The sequence below is a fragment of the Haemaphysalis longicornis genome, unplaced genomic scaffold, assembly GCF_048455015.1.
Source record: "Haemaphysalis longicornis isolate Haplotype H1 unplaced genomic scaffold, Haemaphysalis longicornis Haplotype H1 scaffold_3, whole genome shotgun sequence".
Lineage (NCBI taxonomy): Eukaryota > Metazoa > Arthropoda > Arachnida > Ixodida > Ixodidae > Haemaphysalis > Haemaphysalis longicornis.
The window spans coordinates 21,862,061-21,886,276 of NW_027526335.1; the positions used below are offsets into that span (position 1 = coordinate 21,862,061).

The 24,216-nt window shown below is 44.8% G+C and overlaps 1 protein-coding gene across 4 annotated transcripts in view; it reads right to left on the bottom strand.

Annotated features, from left to right (window-relative positions):
- Pfk (ATP-dependent 6-phosphofructokinase) overlaps positions 1-24,216 on the bottom strand; it is a 55,564-nt gene that overhangs the window by 7,672 nt on the left and 23,676 nt on the right. For 3 of the 4 annotated variants that reach the window (XM_077702571.1, XM_077702570.1, XM_077702573.1), the window contains exons 11-18: positions 23,850-23,922; positions 22,974-23,120; positions 22,590-22,660; positions 21,438-21,525; positions 20,345-20,497; positions 18,793-19,019; positions 12,346-12,457; positions 11,806-12,014 (exon numbers count right to left, since the gene is read on the bottom strand). In XM_077702571.1, coding sequence (XP_077558697.1) covers positions 11,806-12,014; positions 12,346-12,457; positions 18,793-19,019; positions 20,345-20,497; positions 21,438-21,525; positions 22,590-22,660; positions 22,974-23,120; positions 23,850-23,922 — 1,080 coding nt within the window. Of the gene's footprint in view, positions 1-427; positions 6,715-11,805; positions 12,015-12,345; positions 12,458-18,792; positions 19,020-20,344; positions 20,498-21,437; positions 21,526-22,589; positions 22,661-22,973; positions 23,121-23,849; positions 23,923-24,216 lie in introns of those variants that run through there. The other variant, XM_077702572.1, reaches the window with a different exon arrangement.

The following is a 24,216-nucleotide window of genomic DNA, read 5'->3' on the forward strand; positions in this document are numbered from 1 at the left end:
GTAGTGATAGTAATTTGCTGAGGATATGCTTTTCACAGTGATGGATATGCACGAAAATGCCAGATGGCTGAATGCGTTAGGTTGAGACACTACAACACCTGAAAATAGGTACCTAAAAGCTATCCTGAACTGATAAATCAATGCAGGTAAGGGCCTTAGCAATAAGGAAACTTCTCTTAATTATTAGCTTGTTTTTTTATCAAGCCGCGAGCAATAGCATTGTTTAAGCATGAGCCGGTGGCATAATAGGTTTTCAAAGCTGTAGTGCACTTAATAGATTATCTCTTCAACAATACATAAGGCACATACAGCAACATAGCAGTAAATGTTGAAAACGATTGTTCAAATGCTATTGTGCACTTCACAGGTAAACTAAGCTATGACTGAAAAGGTTTTGTGACGGAAACATTGAAAACTTTGCAACAGATTGGGTGTTCAGTTGTTTATTCTCATCTTCAACTACCGTCATGCAGTAACACAAAATAGCAGCACAACAACACACGGTGTACATTCTGCTTTAAACCACATGGAGCAATGAATCCTGGTGAGATGGCAAGGGGCTACCACAATGTTGGAGTGAACTGGAAGTTCAGAGTGGCTCAAAGGGGCCCCACAAAATTAGGCAAAAAAAGAGGTCACCCCGTCTGGGGCACCACAAATGTTGCCTCTCCACACAGTGGCATAGTAGCTACAGTGATTGCCTCCCATGCAAAAGGCCTGGGTTCGAATCGCTGGCTGAATAATTTTTTTTTTCTTTGCATTCAAACATTCATATGCTTTTACATTTTTTTTTTTTTCAGCAATGATTGCTTTAAAAACATCCGGTTTGATTACACACTGAAAGCTGTTGAAGGTGGCATATGTCTTGGAGGATTTCCTGCGTCGCACATTGCACATATGCCATTTTAAAGAGAGGCCCAGCTTGTGTCAACTCTCCTTTTCTTACACTTCTGAACGCGTAAGAGGCATATCCAAACAAAGCCTTCTCAGTGCATGGGCCCACACACATTTCCACCCACATCTCGGCAAGTAGCCCTGTGCGAGTTTCAACCGCAACTTTCACACTACATTTCTCTTCCCTCAGATACCATAAATTTCCTTTTAAAATCACAGATTCGCACACTGCATCCACTCAGCCAGCGTACAAATTTTTTTGGATAGAGCCCTGCCGATCGCTAGTGAGCACAGTGTTTGCCTACCTTCTTTCCAAGTCTTTCATTTTGGTACTGTTTCTCATCTGCCTTCAGTAGTATAGAATGCCTTATGTGTAGCCCCATGGTATTACGGTAGTGTGGTGGTGAAGAAATATAACATAAATGTCAGAAAAGTTGCCAAAATGCACCTCATTAAACGTGCTGCAGGGCTGATGCTCCCAGTTCATAAAATTAGAAAATAAATTTACAAGTACAACTTATAGCACGCAAAACATAGGTATAAATAGAAGTTGTTTTGATGACATTTCTCTTGGGTCACAAGCACATGCCTGCTGCAAAAACGTGGTGAAGTGGTAGCTACACCACACTATGCTTGCTTCACACAAATGCTCGCTTCCCACAATCAGATATTTCAGCCACTTTTAGACAACAGGCAACGTTTTGGGGCAAGATGGCAATGCAGCATAATTCAGCATCCACAGGGCTCCGGTGACCGTTCGACCTCGTCACTTATCCCTGCCACTGGATGCGTAATTTAAAGCCGTTCCACTCAATGTGAAAGCTCTCGGAAGTGCACAGCAGCGATTTGCCATAATGGGCTGTAGCGCCATGATCCACTCACCACTACCACACAATGCAATTCAATTTCCCGCCTTCGCAGTGCTCGTGCGCCCCCTGCCTGAAACTGCGCCAGCGGGAGTTCTGTTCCTTTCATGCTTGCTTTTCCTCCCGCACATGCTGGTGTTGCGCTGCCAATTTCTTTCGGTTACTGGAGCTGTTTTGCATCAGTCCGAAAGCGCCATTTCTTTCTTGCGCGGCTGGAGCCTTTCTGCGGCATTTCAAATGCGCCATTTTCTTTTTGCGCGTGGAGCTTTTCTGCGTCATTTCGAACGCGCCATTGTTTTCTTGCGCGGCCGCTTTTTTCGCTTAAAAAACCAACCCAACGAGCGTTCCTAACTAAATGAACGCGGGCGCTGCCGGCTAATTTCGTATATTTTGCCTCAAATGTACCTACAGTTTTCTTTGTGCTAAACAACGGCGAGACGTATGACAAGCGCCAGCAGTGCATGAGTTTCAAACTCTCATGACTAGATAAACCGCTTGGCTTTTGAAGCCTCTGGGTTATGCCGCGACGACAGCCGCTACGACGGAACGCTATGTGGCTTTACTTGGGTCCACCGAGCGAGCTACGACGACAAGGTGAGCCCCTAAAGTTCTCTGCACTTAAAACATTGCTCCATGTGGTTAAAGCTCACAAACCCTAGAGGTTTTGGTTTAAGCTACAAGGTAAAAAGATTCACACTGAATATGTGTTAATTTGTAAAGAACTTAAACTGGGTTACGGTGGCACAAAGCATACAAAAACATTCCACAAAACAAAGATCCGTCTACATACAGAACTCAAAAACTTTGACGCTTACCAATTTTTAAAGAAGTTATATAAACCAATTAGTGGCAACTACAGTGAAGCAAACCAGAAAAATAAGAGCAGGAACAACCCTCAAAATAGTATGAACTCCAGGTGGCTAAAGAAAAACCTAGTGCTACTATATACTCACACATAAATCCACAAAGGTCTGGGTACAACTTGCTATGCATAGACAGCAGTATTTAAGAATCACAAAGATTTTAGATGTTCACAACACTAACATTTTTAACAGGGGTATTGGAGGAAGGGATGCTGCTTCCGCATACAGCACCTGTTGCATTTTCCAGCAAAACAGCTACCACGGAACAACCAGTGCACAGTCATCCATTCACACCAAAGCTTGAAAGACTACAACCACTGGAGCCCTTGGCGATGTGACGTGCACAATTACGCAGTGGCGTTGATGGCGTACATAACCACAACTCGTTATACTAGTGATAAAAAACAGAGTAACGAGGACAACATCACAGTATAGACGGCAAAAAACAGAGACGAGGAGGGCACAGCCAAGTTTTGCTCAAAGTGAAGTTGCAATTTCTGCAAAAGGGAATCAGATATGACACTGACTAGATGTCTAGGAGAAACAAAAAAGCATCTGACTTTCTAAAAATAGGGAGTAGTAACTCATTTCATGAGGCGAAAGGAGATAAACGTAATTGCAGGAGTGATCATAACATAGAGCAATTCGTTTATGCATGCCGGTCACAAGAGAGAGATATTTAAATACCAAAGCGGCGCTTGAGATTTTTTTCGTCTACTTCTCCATATTTCACCACGTTCCTTACTTTTTTTTTGGAAAGGGGGGACGTGGCTTTGTCATAACTATAGCATGCAATGTTAACCAAAACAGATGTGTCTAAATTCCTCAGTGTGTGTGAAATCTCTTTTCTGTCGTGGATTCAGAAGGTTAAAATAAATCATTCTGTCCCTATCTGTGTAAAGACAAATGAAAGCAAGAGCCTTAAAATTTAGGCAATCTCTTGTCAAGACACAATTCTTTTCTTTTCCCCTGCAAGCAAGCAATACTGTGTGTAGAAGAATCTCAGCATAATACTTTCTCGAAAGCAGAACAGTTTGTTTTTCACCATCACACAAGCTGAACCACTTTCCCTCGACAGCAGGAGTTAGTCGTTGCAGGGAGAGGAGGAGGAGGAGGAGGCGAAGACGATTGCAATATCTGCACCCCTAGCCCCCGGATCTCTGTCCTTCCCCTGAGTCGAGTGCTTGAATCCTTGCTAAATATTCTATTTTGTAAAATGGCCCAAATAAAAGCTTCAATAATTTATAAACATGATGTCCCAACACTCAGGCAACCCACGGAGCTGAAGAATAAAAGGAGGGAGGGGAACCGGCACAAGGTAGATTTCGAGAATTACTACGCAACCCTGCCCTCCACGTGCTCGCAAGACCATGAATAAGCGACAGATTTGGATACGAGGACAGGTGAACCACCCTGAAGTGTTGACGAACCTTTCCGAAAAGAAAACCCTGACTAATACGCTTCGACAACTCAGCAAAAATGGTAGAATCCCTTTTTTAGCCACAATATAGCTGTCTGAACAACCAGCACATTAAAAAGAGGCATTAAAAGCACTGTGCAATAAATACAAAAATGAAGCAACGAAAACATGAGAAGTGGTGTTGCAACCTTTCCTTTTTCAGAATTCCGGAACCCATAAAAAAAAACCTACACTCTACACGAATAGTATACGGTTCTGGCCAGTGCTATGCTGCTCTATAATCATCCACAGCTGTTCTAGCAATTATGAATTTCTAGTCCATCGTCCTTCCTTGTCAGCAGCAAATAGCATATGCCCGAAAAAGTCTGCAAAGCATCCTTCTAAAAATAAGAAAAAATAATGTGCGAGCGTGTATGGGCCCAACAGACTGGCTGAGAGTGTTCAAGCACAATGTGTCAGGTGGCCCAATAGGAGTCAAAAAAAGTGATTAATGAACCGAGCCACAAAACCGCAATGTATGACTGCTGTTTGTGAGCATGCCGATAGCAAAAAGTGATGACCCATTCATGTGCGCAGTTTGGGGGTGGCCAGCACAAAGCTGGCTATCCTGTCTACGTGCACCTTTTAATGCGAAAGCATTGGATGGCCTGGCCATTGAGTGAAAAAGCCGGCTATGGCTGCGGAAACTGCAAAGCTGCTTCTTAGTGGAAGTGTTTCATAACACGATGCATTCCGTAGCGCAAGGCATTCCACAGCATAAGGCGTTGAATAGTGCGAGCTGAAACTCGGCAGTAGTGAAAGGTGGCACTACTGCCGGTACACAGTGCACCACAGATGAAGGGAGTGGAAGAATGCAAACGCAGCCAAATGAGCAAACAGACAAGCAGAGAAGTACATCATCGTCAACTCTACCATTATACGGTGGCAGAAAGGAAGCAGCAGAGAAAACATAAAAGACTGCAAAGCAAAGCATCTCAAGCGGCGAGATTACAAAGCCCTTCAACAATGCAAAATGGAAGCAAAGCTTCTCAGACTTTTAAATACAGCGGAATCTCGTTAAACTGCACCCGCACAAGCCGCAGTTTCTTTTTATACGTAATTAAGCTGAATTCCCGACTCTGTTTCCCTTTAGCCTAATGCATCCGGATAAGCCGTAGTGCCGGCTAGTACGTACTGTCTTCGCATCCTCACCAGGTACAGTTTAACGAGGTTTCACTGTAGACATCAATGCTTTCGCATTCACAACCCATAAGAAGTGCTTTGGCATCCTCGGAGTTTTTCACGTATATTCGCCTCGGTTTTGGCCAGGAGATGCATCAATGTGGCTCCACACGTGGGCATAGCTTTTCCTCCTTGGACATTACGAGTAGTGATATTTCATCAGAATTTGTAGTTTAAAGGAGCCTGCTTTGTGATGGAAACCCCCATGCAGTAACATGGGCTGCAGCCGGCACTCTAGCTTATTACCCATTTGCAACAAACAGCAGCGCTGCATGCAGCAATCATCAGTCCCTTGTGCTGACCTTTTTCCAGCAGCACCTGTAAGAGCCACTTTGCTGGTTGCAACAACTACACAAAGAGACATGGTTGGTTGGAAACAGTGCGTTAAAACGGGATCACGAAGAAAAGAACCGGACAAGACACAAAGAGAACCTGAAGAAGCTAATAATGCCTAGATGTGGGGAAAATAAATATGCTCCTAAAATTCCTCAATCTGTGCTAACACAATCTCTTGCTGGCCCCGAAGGATGGCTCTGGAGAAGGAAGTGTCGTGAAAGCATAGAAGGCTTGGGAACTACGAAAGTATCAGGCGAACTTTTTCTGCCCTGCAAGGGGGGACGTTACACCCCACATTCACTCCGTCTGCCACACAGGACCTAGCACTGGCAACACAAAAACCCTCAAGACGAGAGATGTGAAATTCAACCGACCCCCGCAGTAGCTGCCTCAGCAGCTCTGTGGAGCACACCGTAAGGTGCAGCTACGACACACTTAGCCAGAATCTTCAAGTCCCCTGCATCCTCACCTTTCCAAGCTCCATTTTTTTTCCTTTCAGTTGTCCTCCTGCTCATAATCACACAAAAGCCCAGCCAAGCTATTTTTCTCCAACTCACCTCGAACCCCGCCTGAACGTGTTGCTTGAAAGTTCATATATCTCTGGCGGCCTTAAATAAATCCACGTCATCATGTGCTTTAGCTTCGGCTGGACACCAAGGTTGCAGGCAGATGCTTTCCCACTGTCGCTGGTTCTTTCGAGTCAGGGCAAATCATTGCTGGCAGAGCTTCCCATTGAGATAGTACGACACCCTACAATTTGGAGATGGTGTGCCCCAGTACTAATTAACCCCTGTCCTCTTAAAGGAATGCCAAGTTAAAGGAGCAACGGCAGTGCAGTACGTAATAGTAGGTGCCTCCGGCACGCCTCCCAGCATTCTCCGCTTCTTTTAAAATTCTGCTCGAAGCTCAAAAGAACCAGCGACAAGGTGTGGGGTACAAGTCAGACCCAAAGCCTTACATGCTGTAGGCCACCTCTTCAATGTCTTCCGAGATAGACTGCTCAATTAACAATGGGTGCTTAGCGGTCATTTCACGTAGGTAACGGTCCGAAGTGGCCAGCATGCTCAGCAATGGCCGCAGGTCAAGCCACCACTGGTTCCTCGAAAGCCGGCGCCTGGGAAAGAAAATGAAATATCGGGGGAAAGTTTTTTTTTTTTTTTTACACTCATCTTGACAGCCTTTGATGAGCAAAGCAAAACTTCTTCACTGTTTAATGCATGAAGGTTAACACGTGGGCTGTGAAAAATGCCACACTGGAGTCCTTGAAAGGTGAATTACAAACCTCAATGTTTTTGCAGACTGACAGTTTGTGAGCTCACGGGAAACAGGCTAAATCGTCTTTTTGGTCTCAAAGCCCAATGCTGCTTGACACAAACGAATGCTACCCCAGTTTACTGCTTGGAGAGCATGCCATATGCTCATGTGTGCGAACAAAATAGGCCTACATGTCACTGGAACATAAGGCTGAGGAGAAACCGCAAGGCATGTGCAATAGCTTGCAGTAATGAATACAGCTGGACCACCAACTCGCTGGAATTCTTTGGACATGTAGTGTGCTGCAATGAGGCAAACTGGTGGTGCATTAGAGGGAGCATGCTAAGCTAATGCAAACAGTAATAGCCACGAATACCATAGACTGCACATGCTAGCCATTTTTTTAGCAGGAGGTTAGGTAACACAAGGTAGAACTCTTTTTTTTTTTAACAGAACACTATAGTAGTACAACGCTGTAAGGTTCTCACAAACAACATGATACCACTGCCATAACACTAAAATTTCAACTTCTACATGAGTGTCTTTTACAAAAGCTTATGTCGGCATAGTTTTGTGCGTTACATTACCATTATACTATCAAACTATTTTCTCAATAGTGAAGTTCTTACAACAAAACAGCCTTCCGACTGAGGGCTTTTTCAAATAAACTTGCATTAGCAATCCTTTTCTGTTACATGCATTATAGATTTTGTGTGGAACCTCGACTTATCAAGCTTGACATTCTATGTAAAAACTAAGTTTAACTATGAACAGATAAAGCGGGGAAAAGCAGGCGAAATGTCCAGGCACAAAGCAGAAATCTTTTCCTGCAAGTTTGTAACACGAAGTTTGAACAGTTAAGCTGCAGGTAACATTGGTGCACAAATAGAATACAACACCAGCTCTAATCAAGATGGTACATAGGTGATAACTTTAATTTAACAAAGCTGTAGCTATTTATGCTCGCAGCCTTTATGCTAATGAGTAAATTTTGTGGGTATGCTCAGTCTCTACCTGTGCCTTCAACGTTTCTTAGAAATTGGCCCCGAAATACTAAAAAAAAAAAAGTTAATTCTGCTTACCCACAAAATCTACATCTTTGAGTGAAAATCTGATTTCAACAATTCCTCCTTTTCATCAAATAGACAAATTGACTGCTAACTGTGTAAAAATAGAGAAAATGTAGAGCAATTAAATTTTATCACTGGAGAACGCTCTGAACGATTAGGTCAGAAACATTGAAATTTCAAGTGATTTACAGCAACGCTCTTATTCATAAAATTGTTGAAAAGTGCCATGAAATGTAAGCCCGCACATCTGTGGAAACTTAAAAGACTGCCACTTATTCCGAATTCTATGGGCAGCTAAGTGTTGAATTAATTCAGTAAACTTGCAACCACTTCAACATGCATTCATCAAAGCCACCAAACGTTTCGAGCAGTGCCAAAATAAGAGATATGAAACAATGCAAATCCTGAGCAATGCACAATGCCATCACCACAAGGAATCCTACTGACATCACAATGCAGTCTAACACAAGCTTATGCAACAGCAAATTCAAGTGCAGGCAGTGTAGCAAGCGCATGCAGCTTTTTGCTAAATGCTGCTGACTGCTCTGCCCCACTTCCTGTGAAGCTAACAGGAAGGTGTAATCAGCAGCACTCAACAAGTTCAAGAGAGGAAAAACAATAAGAAAGCAAGAAGGAAGAGGTGAAAAGGTATTTACATGCAGGCAGGCAAAAGTGCAAATGTTTGCAATCTTCGTCCCTCTGGGGTGCAGTTCGTCTGACGCCGTGAGTTTTTCTTGACGCTGAGCTCCGTTCCAAGGAAGAAGCTTCAATTCTGTTTCAGGCTGAGTAGTGCAGCACCGAACAGTAATTCCGGCTACCAAGGGTGGCTGGCTAACTGACTATAAAAATCACTCAGATGTGCAGTGAGAATATTGCTTTCTCATTGCTTAGCGAATAGGAAAGGATGTTTCATGCAAACACGACAAACAGCTACACTAGGGCTTAATTTTAATGATCTGGAGCTCACTAAACGTTAATACATAGTTTCCGCCTCTACTACGAAAAAAGCCACAATGGCCTGGTTTCAAACTTCAGGTGCTGGAAATAAAATTGCACTAAAAGGACAGGACGAACAGAAGAAGACGGACCACACAGCTCAGACAGCGAACATAGGTCCGAGGCTGAGGACGTTTGTGGCGTTCCCGGGTAAGTGGGCATCGCCTAACAAGTGCACGGAGTCTTTCGTAGACGGACGTTTTGCGGGGAGTGAGGCTCGGTGGTGCGGAAGGATCTGCTGCCAGTAGAACTCCGTAAAGCGGTCCGCAATCTTCGAGTATTTTAACCAGAGGTTTTAAGCAGTCCGGGTCTCAGCTACATGGTCAAGTCAAAGGCGCAAATAGTCACGAAAGGTATGCACTTTATGCAGCTGAGCCCCGGACTGCTTGGAACCTGTGGTTAGAATACTTGAAGATTGCGGACCGCTTTACGGAGTTCTACTGGCAGCAGATCCTTCTGCACCACCGAGCCTCACTCCCCGCAAAACGTCCGTCTACGAAGGGCTCCGTGCACTTGTTAGGCGATGCCCACTTACCCGAGAACGCCACAAACATCCTCAGCCTCGGACCTAAGTTTGCCGTCTGCACTGTGTGGTGTGTCTTCGTCTGTTCGTCCTGTCCTTTTAGCACAATTTTATTTCCATCATGTCAGACCAACTAGCCCATCAGAGCGCTTTGATGGACCTTCAGGTGCTGCAGCAAAAGTGTGCCAATTTGACAAGCATAAATATTACACTGGTGTTTTATTCTAAGTATTCGGTCATTAAGGACAATCATCAGAAACAAAACACGGAAATAAAAAAGAGCTTTGGCAAGGCAACGGCAGAAGCAATGTGCATTTTTGAAAGTTGCATACAGCGCAGGAGGGTCAACATCATTTGGGTCGCGATTGCCACAAAATTGTGTGCTAAGCTTCATGCAGAACAAGTTTACAATAAGGTCAGTTGGGTGCAGTGAAAAATAACTGAAAGCTGCTCAACCCACCTCAAACAAAAGTTGAAGTATTTTCTGGAAGGTCGCAAGTAAGAATAAACGCAAAAAAAAAAAAAATCGAAGCACAAAACGAAAATTGACAGTTTGTCAAATGAGGCAGCCCACTCAATATTCATCCTAGTGATTGTGAAGGGAAAAAAAATTGATTGACATTGGTTTCTGCTCAAATGATTGGACAGCCAAGCTGTTAAAATGCCAACGAAAACGGCACTCTACAATGAATGACTACTTCCCTTTAAGTTGCCATTTCACAATACTACTTTATTCCCAAGAAGTGTGCTCACCTAGCGTGCTCACTAAACAAGTCAGACCAATCCAGTGCAAGAAACAAAATCCAACTGCTTATCATTTGTGATTCAACCTGGTTTCAAGTTAATTAGCGAAGTAATACCAGGAAAGACTACAGTTTTATCCATAGTACACAAACATAGGGCCGTCTGTTTCATAGTGGTGGCTTTGCAAAAGGTGATGACAGAAGCTGGAATGCCGAAAAGTGGTGGTTTGATGTTATTTGCACGAAAACTGCGACTGGAAATTACCCATAATATTGATTGAGATAAGGCTCCCCACTGTAATGCAGTCACTTGAGCAGTAAACTGTCACATAATTTGTTTCCAGATAATTTTGGTAAAACACGAGTCACAGCCATTTTCTGTAACCATACTCCTCCAGCGGAAGCCCCTATAATGGCACCCAAAAAGAACTCTGGAACATTTACGACTCCGCGACTAGCAAACGAAACTCAGTGCAATGATAAAGTTGTTCTAGCGATCAATCACACACTGATTTTTCACAAGATGTCTACTTTACACAGAGAGCTACAGAGCTTTCACACGATAGTTGGCTTTGTCACGAAGTGCATTCTGTCCAGGCCGACAACAAAGCGAAAATTTCCAATAAACGTAGGTATCTTCACCGTAAAAAGGAGTTCCCTAATAGGCAGGAATGGTGTCCTGTTAAAATTAAAATAATAAAAAATAAAAATGCTTCTGCTGTTTCTTGAGTAACCAAGATCTTGTTTGTAGGAAGTTCCTTTCAAATAAAATCTGCATACCATTCGCTGTATGAAAAACTGAAGTCGTGCTAGACGGAAATTTCTAAAAGCTAGAGGCACAGAATTAAAGTATTTTTGTAGCAAAAAAAAAAAGACATTGCTAAACTAATTTTTGTTACAATATAAAAGTTGTATGCTGCTATTTATTTCTATATTGAAAGGCAGAGAACATTCTCCATATTTACGTCACAAAGACAAGTGAGCTTTAATACAGCATATTATCAAGCACTTTTTGTATTCTTGAAGGCCCAATACTTGGGCGAAAGAAGGCTAAAGTTACTAAAGCAATCCCTCCCTAACTAAAATATGATAACGAAAAACAAAATAGAAACACGACAATGCAAACCACATAAACTTCGGATATTATTATTTACATATTAAGTTAATAATAAATAAATAATAAAGAGAAACTACTTCAACAGCAGAAAATAAGACTTGCCCCTAACAATGATGGCTGCACGATACAGCTTTTCTAAATAAAATGGTATGATGCCCCCTGCAGGGCAGCTTTACTGTTGACATTAAACTGCAAGGCTGTTCCTTCATTTCAGCACGTTATTGAAATGGCAGTTTTATTTCAGTGTATTCCGTGAAAATCTACAATGCACAATAGGAATACGTGCACTAAACAATTCACACTGCAAGTGAATTGCGTACGTGCTGTAATGAAGTAGCTTCATAGTTCTAGGAGTCGATGCAGTTGGTCAGAACCTGTCGTGAGGTTTACACTACGACAGCCCAGTAGCGGACAGCCAAGAAACCCCAGCCTCTCAAGAGGGCTGGGTCCCTATTAAACCCCCATCACCTTCCCCAAGTCCCACCAGTGAAAAGGTACGTACTTCCAGTCAGTGCGTGTCTTGAGGTCCTGGACGGGCGTGAAGCTGTACTGCCGGCGGATGAGCCCCAGCAGGCACGCCGTCTCAGGGGTGGTGGCGTTCACCGTGCCGTCAGGCTTCAGGTTGGCCTTGAGCTGCAGCACGAGCCACTCAAAGGCCCGCGTGGCCGTCTTGGTGCCAAAGTTGCGGTCAAAGGGCGACGGCGTGCCGCCCTGCAACAGCAATTTGGGGGGTGCACTTGGCAACAACAAAGGAAGAGTTGGGCAACTGCACTCTACCTAAAATATGCACCTACATATACACATAGAATATATATACATGGATGTGCAGGAAAGTATCTAAATCTGTACCTTTACTTTGATGAAGGCAGGTCCCTTGCTGATACGTTAGTTAACATCATTGTTATTGTTCTTACCATGCGTCAGACTTTTCACTTATACTATTCCTACGTGCTCTTTGTGAGTTTTCTTTCTTCCTAGATCATACATATATGTATATATATACAAGTATATACATGTGGCATGTACAAAATATACGCCGTACCTGCTGCATGTGACCAAGAACATTCTGCCTGGCAGTGAAGACATCTTTTCCCTCTTCGGCATACAGGCGGTAAATGAAGTCAGTGGTGTAATTCTCGTTGGCCTTTTCATTCCTGCAGTGGGAGAGAGAACGAGACACATGGCACGTGAGTGGCAAAAAACACGCCTGTGGAGAGGCACACCCATTTCAAACCTTCAGCCGCTCTGTATTTCACAGATATCGACACAACTTTGCATGCATTTAACACTTTAAAAAAATTTTTTGAAGCAATTCTTTGAAGGCCCTTTTCGCAGAAAACAAGTTGGATGTATCCATACTAATCCAAGCAGTGCCAGCAATACAGCAGCTGTGAATTCCACTGGTCAATGCAGAAAACAAGTTGGGTGTATGCCCACTAACCAAAATGCCAGCACAAAAAAAAAAAAAAGGTGTATTACACTGGTCGATCTCACAAGCCGCACTAAACAAGGAATTCCGGCTAGTTGGTCGGCCACATCGATGTACAAACAACAGGCAGAAAAAACAAATCTGCGAATTTAACGTCTGTCTTTCATCTGCCAGGCACTGTTCATAGATCAATACAATCTGAACAAGCTCTTGTGAAGTAAGATAAACATGTTTCATTGGCTGCTGAGAGCAAGCTTCCCCAGCAGTTTCACATCAACGCACTTGACAATGGAGCCCTAAAGACTGCTCAGACAAAAATCTAGAAGTTCTGCCACAACTTCAACAAAGCCCACACATCCCCATTGAGTAATGTGAGTGTGCCAGGCATTTTTTTCCCCAACAGGCATTCGTGCAATGGCTCCGTTTGTGGGTCATCCGATTTATTCTGAGTAAGAATGAAGGAAGCTCACACTAACGCGTAAAACTTGAAGGTAGCGAAGCTGTACGCAACCTTCACGACCATCCCGACGTTAGGTCCATGACTGCACCGATTTGCTTCTTCTTCCCTGCCGCAACGAACTTTACTCCATCATTGTTGCTATAAGTGTGAGCTTCCTCCATTTTTTTGGAAGTGATAATCATTGGACACCACCTGAAAGGGGTGTACGCTATGACAGGTCTTTTTCGTTTTGAGCAAGTGTAGCCACGATTATGGCAAACGGTGGATTTGTGGGGGGGGGGGGACTAATTTTGGCCAATCGTCCTAGGTGGGTATGCTTGGTTTGAAAAACGTATGCACGGGACGCTGAGGTCACCGCGAGGCAGGCACCCGTGAGTGCTCAGCATTTTCTTGTTTTTTTTTTTTTTAAACTGCCGGGCGTTCATTGCAATCTTGGCCAATCCCCAAGTGGGTATATGCTTGGCTTGATTAATGTGCACAGGGGACGCTGGGCGGTCGTCGGGAGGCCCGCACACACGAGTGCTAGGCATTTTCTTGGTTTTGTTAACTGCCGGGTGGCCGCCCCCAGACCTGCACGCACGTTCACATGCTCGACAATTTCTTGGTATTTTTAACTGCGGACACGAAAAATTACGATTTGCTAAACATCGTTGCTGTTAAAAACAGTTCTTTGAACAGCAGTTCAAACAACCTGATAGCAGCAGTCAGGATGGAGATGCTCAGGAGCCTTATGAAGTGTTCAATAGACAAGCAATGTACTAAAGGCAGTGTTCTGATAAAAGTGGGCTACAAGGATAGATCACATGAAGATGCACCTTCAAAGGAACTGCTCCTTTTTGTGTTAGTTCATTTGTATCACTTCATGGTTGCCCACAGAAACAACTCCTCTCAAGATGATTCACAGCGTTGTTCTATTCCAGTGGCAAATGCAAGGAAGGGTAAGTTGCCTCCTGTGTCAGCGTCCCTTCCCCTCCAATCTGTGCAATCCACATCCCTCATAAGCTTTCCAGTTAGAGGTGGGTGCCTCATTCCCCAATGCCTGTTCTGCCTGTTAGCTTAGTTAAGCTTCTTTGCCTGGAGTTCGATTCAGCGTTTATTGCACGAACTCAGTGCGTGCCAAAGAGCAGCGCAATAAAGCCTGTTGCTAGCACCACACTGAGTATATTGCCTCAAGGCACCAGCAATTTGCACACATTGGCACGTGCCGAACCAGAAAAGCATGCAGAAAAAAAAAAAAGGTTTTCTAGTGACCAGCTGATGATACCATGTTCGGATATCATGTTCGAAGACCCCCAAATGCCAGAGTACTACATCACTTCTTGCCAGTGACTCTTCTCCCAGTGAGCCATGTTCCAATCACTGTAGCCTGCGCTTGTTGCATCGTCATCATCAAGCGGGCTGTGGGCGCTGCACTCTGTAAGAGCCCTTTTGTTTTTAGCAACCCTCGCTGTACCATTTCATTTTCCTGTCTAAACATGAATCAAATGAGTTAAATTTGCTTCTGACTCCTGGTTGCTTATCGGAAGCAACCATATTCACAATTGGCCATGCTACAATTTGGCTGGCCAGATGCAAACAAAAAAGAGACCTCCCCCCCCTAATGAGGGGCTTGATCGGCCACTGGTCTATTCGGTGGTTTTTAATTAGATGCTGATTGTGTTCTCATGACTTTGTGGTCTCCAGAATTTATTTAAGAAGCCTGAGGAGGGTGCATTTATAGGGCTACCCAGCTACTTTGTTATCATTGTAAACCTCAGTGACTGTCTCAACTCATGAAATAATGTGAACAGCTGTGAACAGCTGTGAACACCTGTGAACAGCTGTGAACAGGTGTGACAGGTGTGGACAGGTTGTGGACCTGCATGTGGTGACCTCAACTAAAGTGTTTCGCATTAGTCTAATGAGGCTACTTGATCTGACAAGTTGTGATCACCACTTGCTGGCGAATCCCTTTCCTGGGGCTAACAACTCACGAATTTCATTTTTAAGAAGTGCTTGAGTGGAGCACTCGCTAGGTATGGGTTTTTAAAAGGGTATTTTATGCCCGATATAAACGAATAACAATGGTTGACACCAATATTGGTGCAAATGGGTGACGACAAGGATGCAGTGTCCTTTTCAAGTTCCCCGGAACCAATGCCTTCTAGTAAAGAAAGCTTTACCCTGGTGTCTATGAGTGTGAAGCTACACAAGTTTATCACTTTTCATATGTCCTATATAGTAAAGAAAGGAACATTACAGGTTTAGGAAAGATAAAATTTCCACATCTTTTTTATCAGAAAAGTGAAGACTCCAAGAAATCTGTCACTACACAGCTAGGCCTTCTTATCCAGATGGTGCTGATGGGGGCAGCTTGAGTGTGAGAAGCTTAGCAGAATGCGAAAAGAGAAAGTCATGTGGGGGGATGGCCACATGCTGTGGAGATAAGGCGGGCTCAATGAGCACCAAGCAGGCAACTTCCTTGATAAGCACCTTCCTCATGTGGCTTAGCCGCACGCCACTAGTGTCTTGCGGGAAAACCGGTCGCCACTACCAGAGGAAGCCGGTGCATGTCTGCGCCGTTCAATCTTAGGCACTCAAAGTGCAATACATCTGGTGCTCAACTAATTCAAACTTAATGTAAAGAATATATTTCTCATGCGCTTTCAGCAGGAAATTTTCTTGTTTTCAACAGGCCTAGCTTTGTTTATTAGAGTTTGCAGAAACAACTGAACCTTTGCATTTCCAAACTTCGATATGCTACTTCGAAAATATTCGAAGTTTTAAAATAACCCTATTTCATTCAAAGCACAAACTGAACGTTATATCATTCCCTTCCATATTTCATTATTTCAAATATTCGCACACCCCTACACTACACTATTGGCGAGCCAAAGTGGCGCTCAGGTGCCGCTGGTGTCAGTAACGACAGAAGCCGAAAGTGAACTCGTGGCCCCACACTTTTCTAAACAAATTGCATGCCCTTGCTCCTTGAACATCCAGTAAAATAATAATGATGGCATGCCGTGACATACGTACGCACACGCACCACGTCTCACTGCCATCGTCGTCATCGTCAGCATTTCTTGTCAATGCTGAAAATGACGACAATATTGACATCGACAATAGGCTGCAATGTCCATATCTACGTACAAATATATCTGTATGTACGCACGCACGTTTTTTCCAAGTTACATCAACTTAGGCCAAGTTGTGACTCCGGATCCAACCACGAGGCAGAGATAATTCGAAGGATAAGAATGGGGTGGAATGCATTCGGTAGGCATTCTCAGATAATGAATGGCAGCCTACCATTTTCCCTGAAGAAGAAAGTGTATGACAGCTGCATCTTACCAGTACTCACATACGGGGCAGGAACTTAGAAGCTCACAAAAAGGGTTCAACTTCAATTGCGGACGACTCAGCGACCAATGGAACGGAAGATGATAGGTTTAACATTAAGGGGCAAGAGAGCGGACTGGGTCAGGGAGCAAACGCGTATTGAGTATATATTAGTACAAAATTAAGAAGAAATTGGCATGGGCAGGGCATGTAATGCGTAGGCAAGATAACCGTTGGTCATTAAAGAGAGACTGAAGTGAATTTGTCAAGCTCTTTTTGCTTGCACTGTGTAGACTGGCTCATTTTAACCCACTTTTAGTCGTTTATCCGGTTGATAAGTCGGTAATTATTTCATAAAGCCCTAAAGAAGAAAAACTACCATGCGCGGTCTGCGGTGGCCGCACCAACTAAACGCTGTGACATCGGGAGGAGGTGCACCGTGATTGGACGCTGTGCAAGATTAGCATTCAAACAAGTTTCGGGTTCGGTTCTGTAAAACAACATGCTTGACATCTGATGTTATCGTTGGATGGGCATTCTCGATATCTCAATAATCGTCATACCGCACTTCTGCCATGTTGTCGGCTGTAAAATGCCTAAGATAAGCCTCCCAGGACGGCTTGGAATCGTAGAAATCACTAGCCGAGGCCTACGCAGTGGATGAACGCCCTCCACGTCACCGCAGACGCTCAAATGCCATGTGCTTTTCCACCATATTTTGAGCTTGCCTCACTCATGCCTGTATCGTAAAAAAGCGTGTTTGCACCAGGCCAATGGTCTGCTGACTCTGGCCTGTGCCCCCTGCAGGCAAGTAGTCGGTGCTTATGGCAACAGCACGCCAACGAGAACTCGTTAGCGCGTCAGTGTCAGTCTCCGCGCGTTCTGCGAACTCGTTCGTGGAGCAGTGGACGTTACGGCCCAAAAACGGCGAACTCAGTATAAAAAAACATCGGCTGTAAATGAACAAAATCAACTTACAAAAACCAAAAAAGAAGAATATATCCTTGAAGATTTGAACTTCCAACTTGCAAAATAACATGCCTAGAGCTCCAGACCACTTGGCCACGGACCAGCGCTGCCGGCTTCTATAAGGTATATAATGTATAACTAGTTTACACTTGTATTTAGTTTTAGCATTTCATCCAGCTTAGGTGACTATTTGTTGTATCGCGCTCATGCAGTAAGTGTCCCCCAAGTTTCTACAGTATCTAACGTCTATAAATTGCATTTCTTAGACGGGAAAGCGTTCGCAGATGCGCAGTCGTGCTGCTGACCGCTGTGCTTGTTCACCCAGCGCAAAAAAGTGCTTCCTGCTCCCTAGTTTTACGCTGTACGGTAAAAGTTTCAGTTGATTTTATTTCCTTAGTACCTATATTGACTTCACTGACCCTTCGCCTTCAAGTGGCATTAGGTTTTCCAACTAGCGTACCAGTCAGCGAAGCGTCGCATGTGCGCTTGTGCAGCGCTTGTGTGGACTTGGACTTAGAGCTTGATAGTGTACAAACTAACAAACTAAAGAAACGCACATTCTTCCATTCACAAACGTGTTGTGGTTTAGTTTCAACTGAGTGAACGAATTGCGACGCCCCGTCGGCGGCCGGCAGACTAAATGCTGGGTCGACTGACTCTGTCGGAAGGTCGGCGAGCCGTGCAGTAGCGCAGTCAAGCCAAGTCATTTCCTCCTGACGTCACACGAAAACGCCACAGGAAATGGGTGAGGATTCAGAGAGGAGGACAGCATTTTCAAATTGATTTTTCTACTAAATAAATTCGCGTAAACGCACTCAGAGTGGACGAAACAGGGCCTATGCACTCCGGACTACAGTTTGCGCTAGTAATCCCGCAGTGTTTACAAATCACTTCAGTGTCCCTTTAAGGTTAACAGTGGATCCTTAGACAAGGCAAGCATGGCAGGGGGCGGCAGAAGGTTAGATGGGCAGATGAGATCAAGAAGTTTGCGAGGATAAATTGGTCGCAGTTGGCACAGGACCGGGAGAATTGGAGATCTATGGGAAAGGCCTTTGCCCTGCAGTGGGCGTAGATAGTGTGGTAGTGGTGATGATGATGATGATGATGACAACGACGACATACAGTTTGATTCTTACTTTGAGCCAAGCGTAAGCCATATGCTATGGTAAAACAAAGAGCTACGAGGTCACGTGTTTCCCATAAGACGGACCTGTTGGATAATGGCCCCTCTCAAATGGGTCCCGTATCACATCTCGACGCGTTGCCTGGTGTGGGGAGCAGTGTCACGAAAAAGAGGAGGCCCGCTGTACCTGAGGATGAGCCCCCGCTGGACTCCCTCGGACATCTTGACCTGCATGTGCTGCACGTCGCCCATGAGCTCCTTGATGCCAAAGGGCTCCTCGTAGATGTAGGCCGCATCTGCCCCCCCGGCCAGGCCCGCCAGGGTGGCCAGGTAGCCGCAGTAGCCCCCCATGGTCTCCACCACAAACACCCGTCGCTTGGTGCCCTGCGCCGACTGCCGGATCCGGTCGCAAATCTGCAGGGACCAAGGTCGGGTTACAAAGGGAGGGGAAGCTTGTGACAAATGCACCTAGACCTGAAATATTCGTATCACCGAGGTTCCACTGTACAAATAAATGAGCCACATTTAATGAACACACTTCAATACAACACAGGAACTATAACATCTCGGTCACATGTGCTGATAACCAACAGGGAAGCTGATAACCAACAGATTAACCTGATAACCTGAACAGGAAAACTGATAAGCAGAAATCCCAAGCCATCTTCACTAGCGTGAAACCTGGGGAGGGGCAAAGCATGCAGTGTATAAGTGTATTCTTGGCACCTTGGCGTTTTTGCCAACGGAGATGAAACCGTTGGGGGGTAGGGGGCATACAGCCTTGCTGTAAAAGTCTCTTGTCTTTGAAGCACGAAGCTCTAGTGCGAGGCATACACAAGTGTCCTGGTGTCTTTTTAGTAAACAATACGAAGCGCCCCAGTGCAAGGCTCAAACGAGTGTTTCAGCGTTTTTTAAAACTCGTTACGTTCTATCGTGAGGCGTAAACGAGTATCCTGGTGTTTTAGTATAGTGACTACATGAGACGACGATTACAACGAAAAAGACAGGAGACGCCAACAGCTCCATCCAGCCCGTAAGGGGCTTCACCCCTAACAGGGTAAGCTAATAACCAACAGGAACATAATTATTTACGAAGGGTACACACCATGAAATTCTGGGACCCAGATGCATCTGGATAAATACCAAGGTCAGCCCACAAAAAGTACAAGAGAATTCCAATCAAACCATCAACTTATTCCCAGTGTCTCTAAAGTAAGTTGAAAATACGTGCCAACAGGATGAAAGCATGTGCTGTACGCATAGCAGCATCAACAAAATAAAAACAAGTTGTAAATAGCTCCAACATAAGAACAAAGATAGGGGTGGAACACTAGCTAGTTGGCATGTCTTTCTTGCAACAGTGTTTTTCAAAATTACATTACAATCAATAATTTCTGTACTGCGCTGGGGATTACGCAAACTTTTGCTTCATTACGCTTCCTTTTTTTTTTTTTAAACATGACACACAACACGACACTCTCACAATATGGCATGGCTTAAAGCGAAAAAAATTCACCTTTACCAACCAATACAATGCACCACTACACAAGAATCATGGGCTGTATCCAATTTCCGCTCTGGTAAAAAACAGTGGCATATCGTGCTCTTCAAGTCAGTGACCCCAAATGGGAGCCCCCTTGACCCCCACAGAAGAATTTCCAGAAACACACGTTGAAGGGAACAGATAACTCGGAGGTTCTAATCCCCAAAGAAGCAAGAGAGTCCTCAGAGCTGCCCACCTCGGTGATCTCATTCAGGGCCGTGTCCGCACCCAGGGAGAACTCGGTGCCGGGGACGTTGTTGCTGATGGTGGCCGGGATGGCCACCATCGGGATGCGCAGCTCTGGGTGCTTCTCCCGAGCTTCTGCAAACTGCAGCACTGTGTGGTAGCCCTGCACAAGGCAAAAGTAACAGCACAATCGGGGTGGCCCACGACACTGCACGTCCTTAAACGCTCGTTTTGGGGGGTGTTCCAGGGTTGTACTGAAGGCCTGACACAGAGTATACCTAGGGTTGTTCGTTTTTGGGTTTTATATTTTATCAAAATTGGGGCGGTAAAAACCGGGTGCAGTTTTTCGAACTGATATTCGGGGAGAGACTGGGTGTTTTTGTGAAACCATTCCAAAATTCGGGTTTTTCCGGGTTAAATCGACAGATGTACTAAGTTTAACACACTCGGTCTATCTTAGAGGGTATCACAAGCTCTTTAACGCTAACGCGTTAAAATTGACGTTTATTTCAAGCTGGTAATTGGGGGGACTTCAGGGTTCTCTTGAAAATGCTCCCCGAAATTTGGCATTTGTTTGGAAATGACTAAGTAATGACCGGGAATAGCATTGACGACTTCTAACAAATGAAACATTTTATTCGCGAAAAGCTGGTCATCGACTGTTTCCTCCAATTCTTGTTTTCATACACTATTGTGGTCTGCTTGTGCAACTTGTCGGTCTTCATTCGACGTCTGTCTGAGGCACAACAATATTGGGTAGCACCTGCCAGCCTGAGGTTGCAGGTGGTAGAGCAATGTCGATACTCAATGAGTTCGGAAGGTGTGTTTGTGGGGGCTTGCTTCCAGCAAGTACTGATTGAGAACGGCGGAACGTCAGACCACCAATGTGCAGATCGATCACTCTTTTGAAAAGGTCCATTCGGGGAGAAATCTGGTTTAACCCGAATCTCCTAAAACATGTTCGTGGTGTAAAAATTGGGTAAAATCGGGTAAAAAAAAAAAAAAAAAAAAAAACCCTAAGTATGCCCCACAGTGGACAAACTAAGCCATCTTACGAGACAAAAATGCCTCTAGAGATGCGAATCAAACCTTGGAGTACTCACCTCAAAGCCCCCGATAACCAGCAGCGCCTGAATTTTGAACTCCCTCAGCCTCTGCACGACTTGCTCCATGACGTCACCAGGAAGTGTGCTGCATTTGAGGAAAGACGAAAAAAGGAGGGGTAAAAAAAAAAAACGAAAACAGGGACCAAAATTACACACCACAATTCCTTTGCATTCTTAACCTTTCACAACAAGACCTGTCCTTCTCATCAGTCAAGACAAAGCACTTGTGCATCGTGCAAACGTGCACACTCAAGCAAACTCACTAAAGGCACAGCAAGCATCATCATGACACTGCAAGGGGGCTCATTGTTGCTCATGTATAAGTGATGCACTCTTAGCATCAGCTTTCTATGAAATGAACGATACTGCATAATAATGCTGCTTCAAGATGGTGCTTCCACTAGCACTGGCAGCTGATTAGCACACTTAGTGGCATTAGAAATTTCATCACGACCAATCACACTGAAAAAAAAAAAAAAAAAAGGAAAATGAAATAACAAACACTAGCCTTTACACGAGTCTACACAGCAGGTCCAATGCACAAAACATCTTAATAAGTTAGGCTGGGCATAATATTTACAGGAGGGCGCCTATCGACAAGCACGAATTATGAGGGAAAGCACAGTAGCTCAAGGCTTTACCCGCAGTGGAATGATTCATTCAGACTAAGATGAGTGACTGGCACCCCATTATAATGCAAAAGTGCTACAAAATATACTTTAAAAAAGGCAGAACTGATTGGTAGAAAGGAGCACTAGTGTCAGTTCAAATTATCTTACCTAGGTACACCGCGTTAACAAAATGTACACTGTTCAACCTACTCTGTATGTACAAAACTAAAAACAATGCTTTAACACAGGAGAATATTTGACTAATGTTCAGTAGGTCTGAACCAATGAAAGCCTCAGCTCAACTGAGTGCTGTGCTTGCCTGCAGGTTGTCATGAATGGGTTTGTGTCGGTGAAACAAAGAACCTTTATATGGACAAACACATATCAGCCAAACCAGCTAGTGGGCACAGATTACCCACTGCATCTCAGCAGATGAAATCCGCGACTTCTGTCTCGTATCCATGCCAAACAACTTTACAGAGACTTATAGGCATGAAAGCCACAGGTCGTAGAATATGGAGGAGGAGAGGGTCCGCACCGCTTAGTTCCTAGGAAGGCACCCCCTTGGCCGACCCAGCCACTCACGTCGTGCCATTTCATAATGGTGATCTGTCGGAAGACACAGAATGCACAGAAATCCATCAACAAGGCACACACGGCTCAAATGCAACAACTCTCAGAGCATTAAGCAGTTTGAAGTACCCCAAGTATGTGAGGTTGCACTGACAATCCGCTTGCAAGAGTAAAACGTGCCCTACTGGCCACACTTTATTGGCAAGTCTCGCCAGCTCCTTCCTAATCCTGGTAGCAAAGCTCTTCACATGCTGTGCTTAAGAACATACGCGATTTTTCAAACTCATTAGCAGCGAAAGGTTGCGGCGCTAGGCTACATGCACAAAGCATTCCAGTGAATGCGACTTACGTTCCCTTCGACAAGCCCATCAACGCCGTCGTGGATGCCGTACACAATGTCGCCCCGGAAGAGGCAGTTTCGGACGAAAGACCGGACAGCAGCATTCATGCCGCAGCAGGGGGCACCCACATGCATGACGGCCATCCGGTAGCCCTCCTGCAACACCAAGGATCACATGGACACTTGCACTGCTGCTGGGAGCACTGGCTGCGCAAGAACGCATCTGCCAGCAGCCCCCCTTCTTGTGCAGCTCGGAGTAGCCTGTGCCTACAGTCTACACAAAGGACAAAAATTTCCCCAGCTTCTTTATAGATGGTATTCACTGGAATGTTTAGCTGTCAATTTCTTCTCTAGGCAACACTGGAAACGGCCACGGACATGGCCGAAGCGCCATGGACGTGGCGCGGCTTGTGCCACTGCACTCGGACGCCACAGGAGAAAAAAAAAAACCACCGGTGTGTGTCGCCTGCTCTGTTTCAACCCGATTCTCAACGGTGGTGTCAACGGAGTTTCACGTTTACACAGCATGGTTTTCACAACCTTAATTTCTCAGGTTGCCTGATAATGCAGGCATTAGCGCACACTCTGTCATGTCTGAGAAATTGGTCACCGAGTGTATATTTCCACCTGGCTGTCTAACCTTTGCCTCTCATGCTCCAAGTGAAATGCAATAGGCCAGTTTCAGCAGTCCAAACAAAGAAAACTCAAACTAGAGCAGTGCAAGCAAAGTCCCTGAAGTGTGGTCCACTCACCCTTCTGGAAGCCTTATTCCAGGGTGCATCGCATTAAAAAACAAGTTTACAGGTCACAAACAGGCCCAAGTTACAATGGACAGCAGTACAATCACCGACAAGCGGTATGATGACCAATCACAAGCCAACCTACCGTGGCCTTCTCTATTTTGGGGGGCTTCAGCCTGGTGAGCATACGATAGGTCTGCAGGTTCCGCTCAAAGCTCCTGCACAAAGCATGTCACAAGGGGATGAAAGAACAACAGCTCACACGACACTTTTAAAGGGACACTGAAGTGATCTGTAAATATTGTGGGATTACTTGCAAAAATTGAAGCCCGGAGTCCCTAAGCCATGTTTCGACCACTCTGGGTGTGTTAACGCGACTTTATTTAGTAGCAAAATCAATTAGAAAATGCTGTCCTTCTATGATGTTTGAAGTGACACTTACTGTAGCAGGCTTTGCTTGACTGCATGACTCGCCGACCCTCCAACAGTCAGTCGGCCGGCCACCGGCGGGT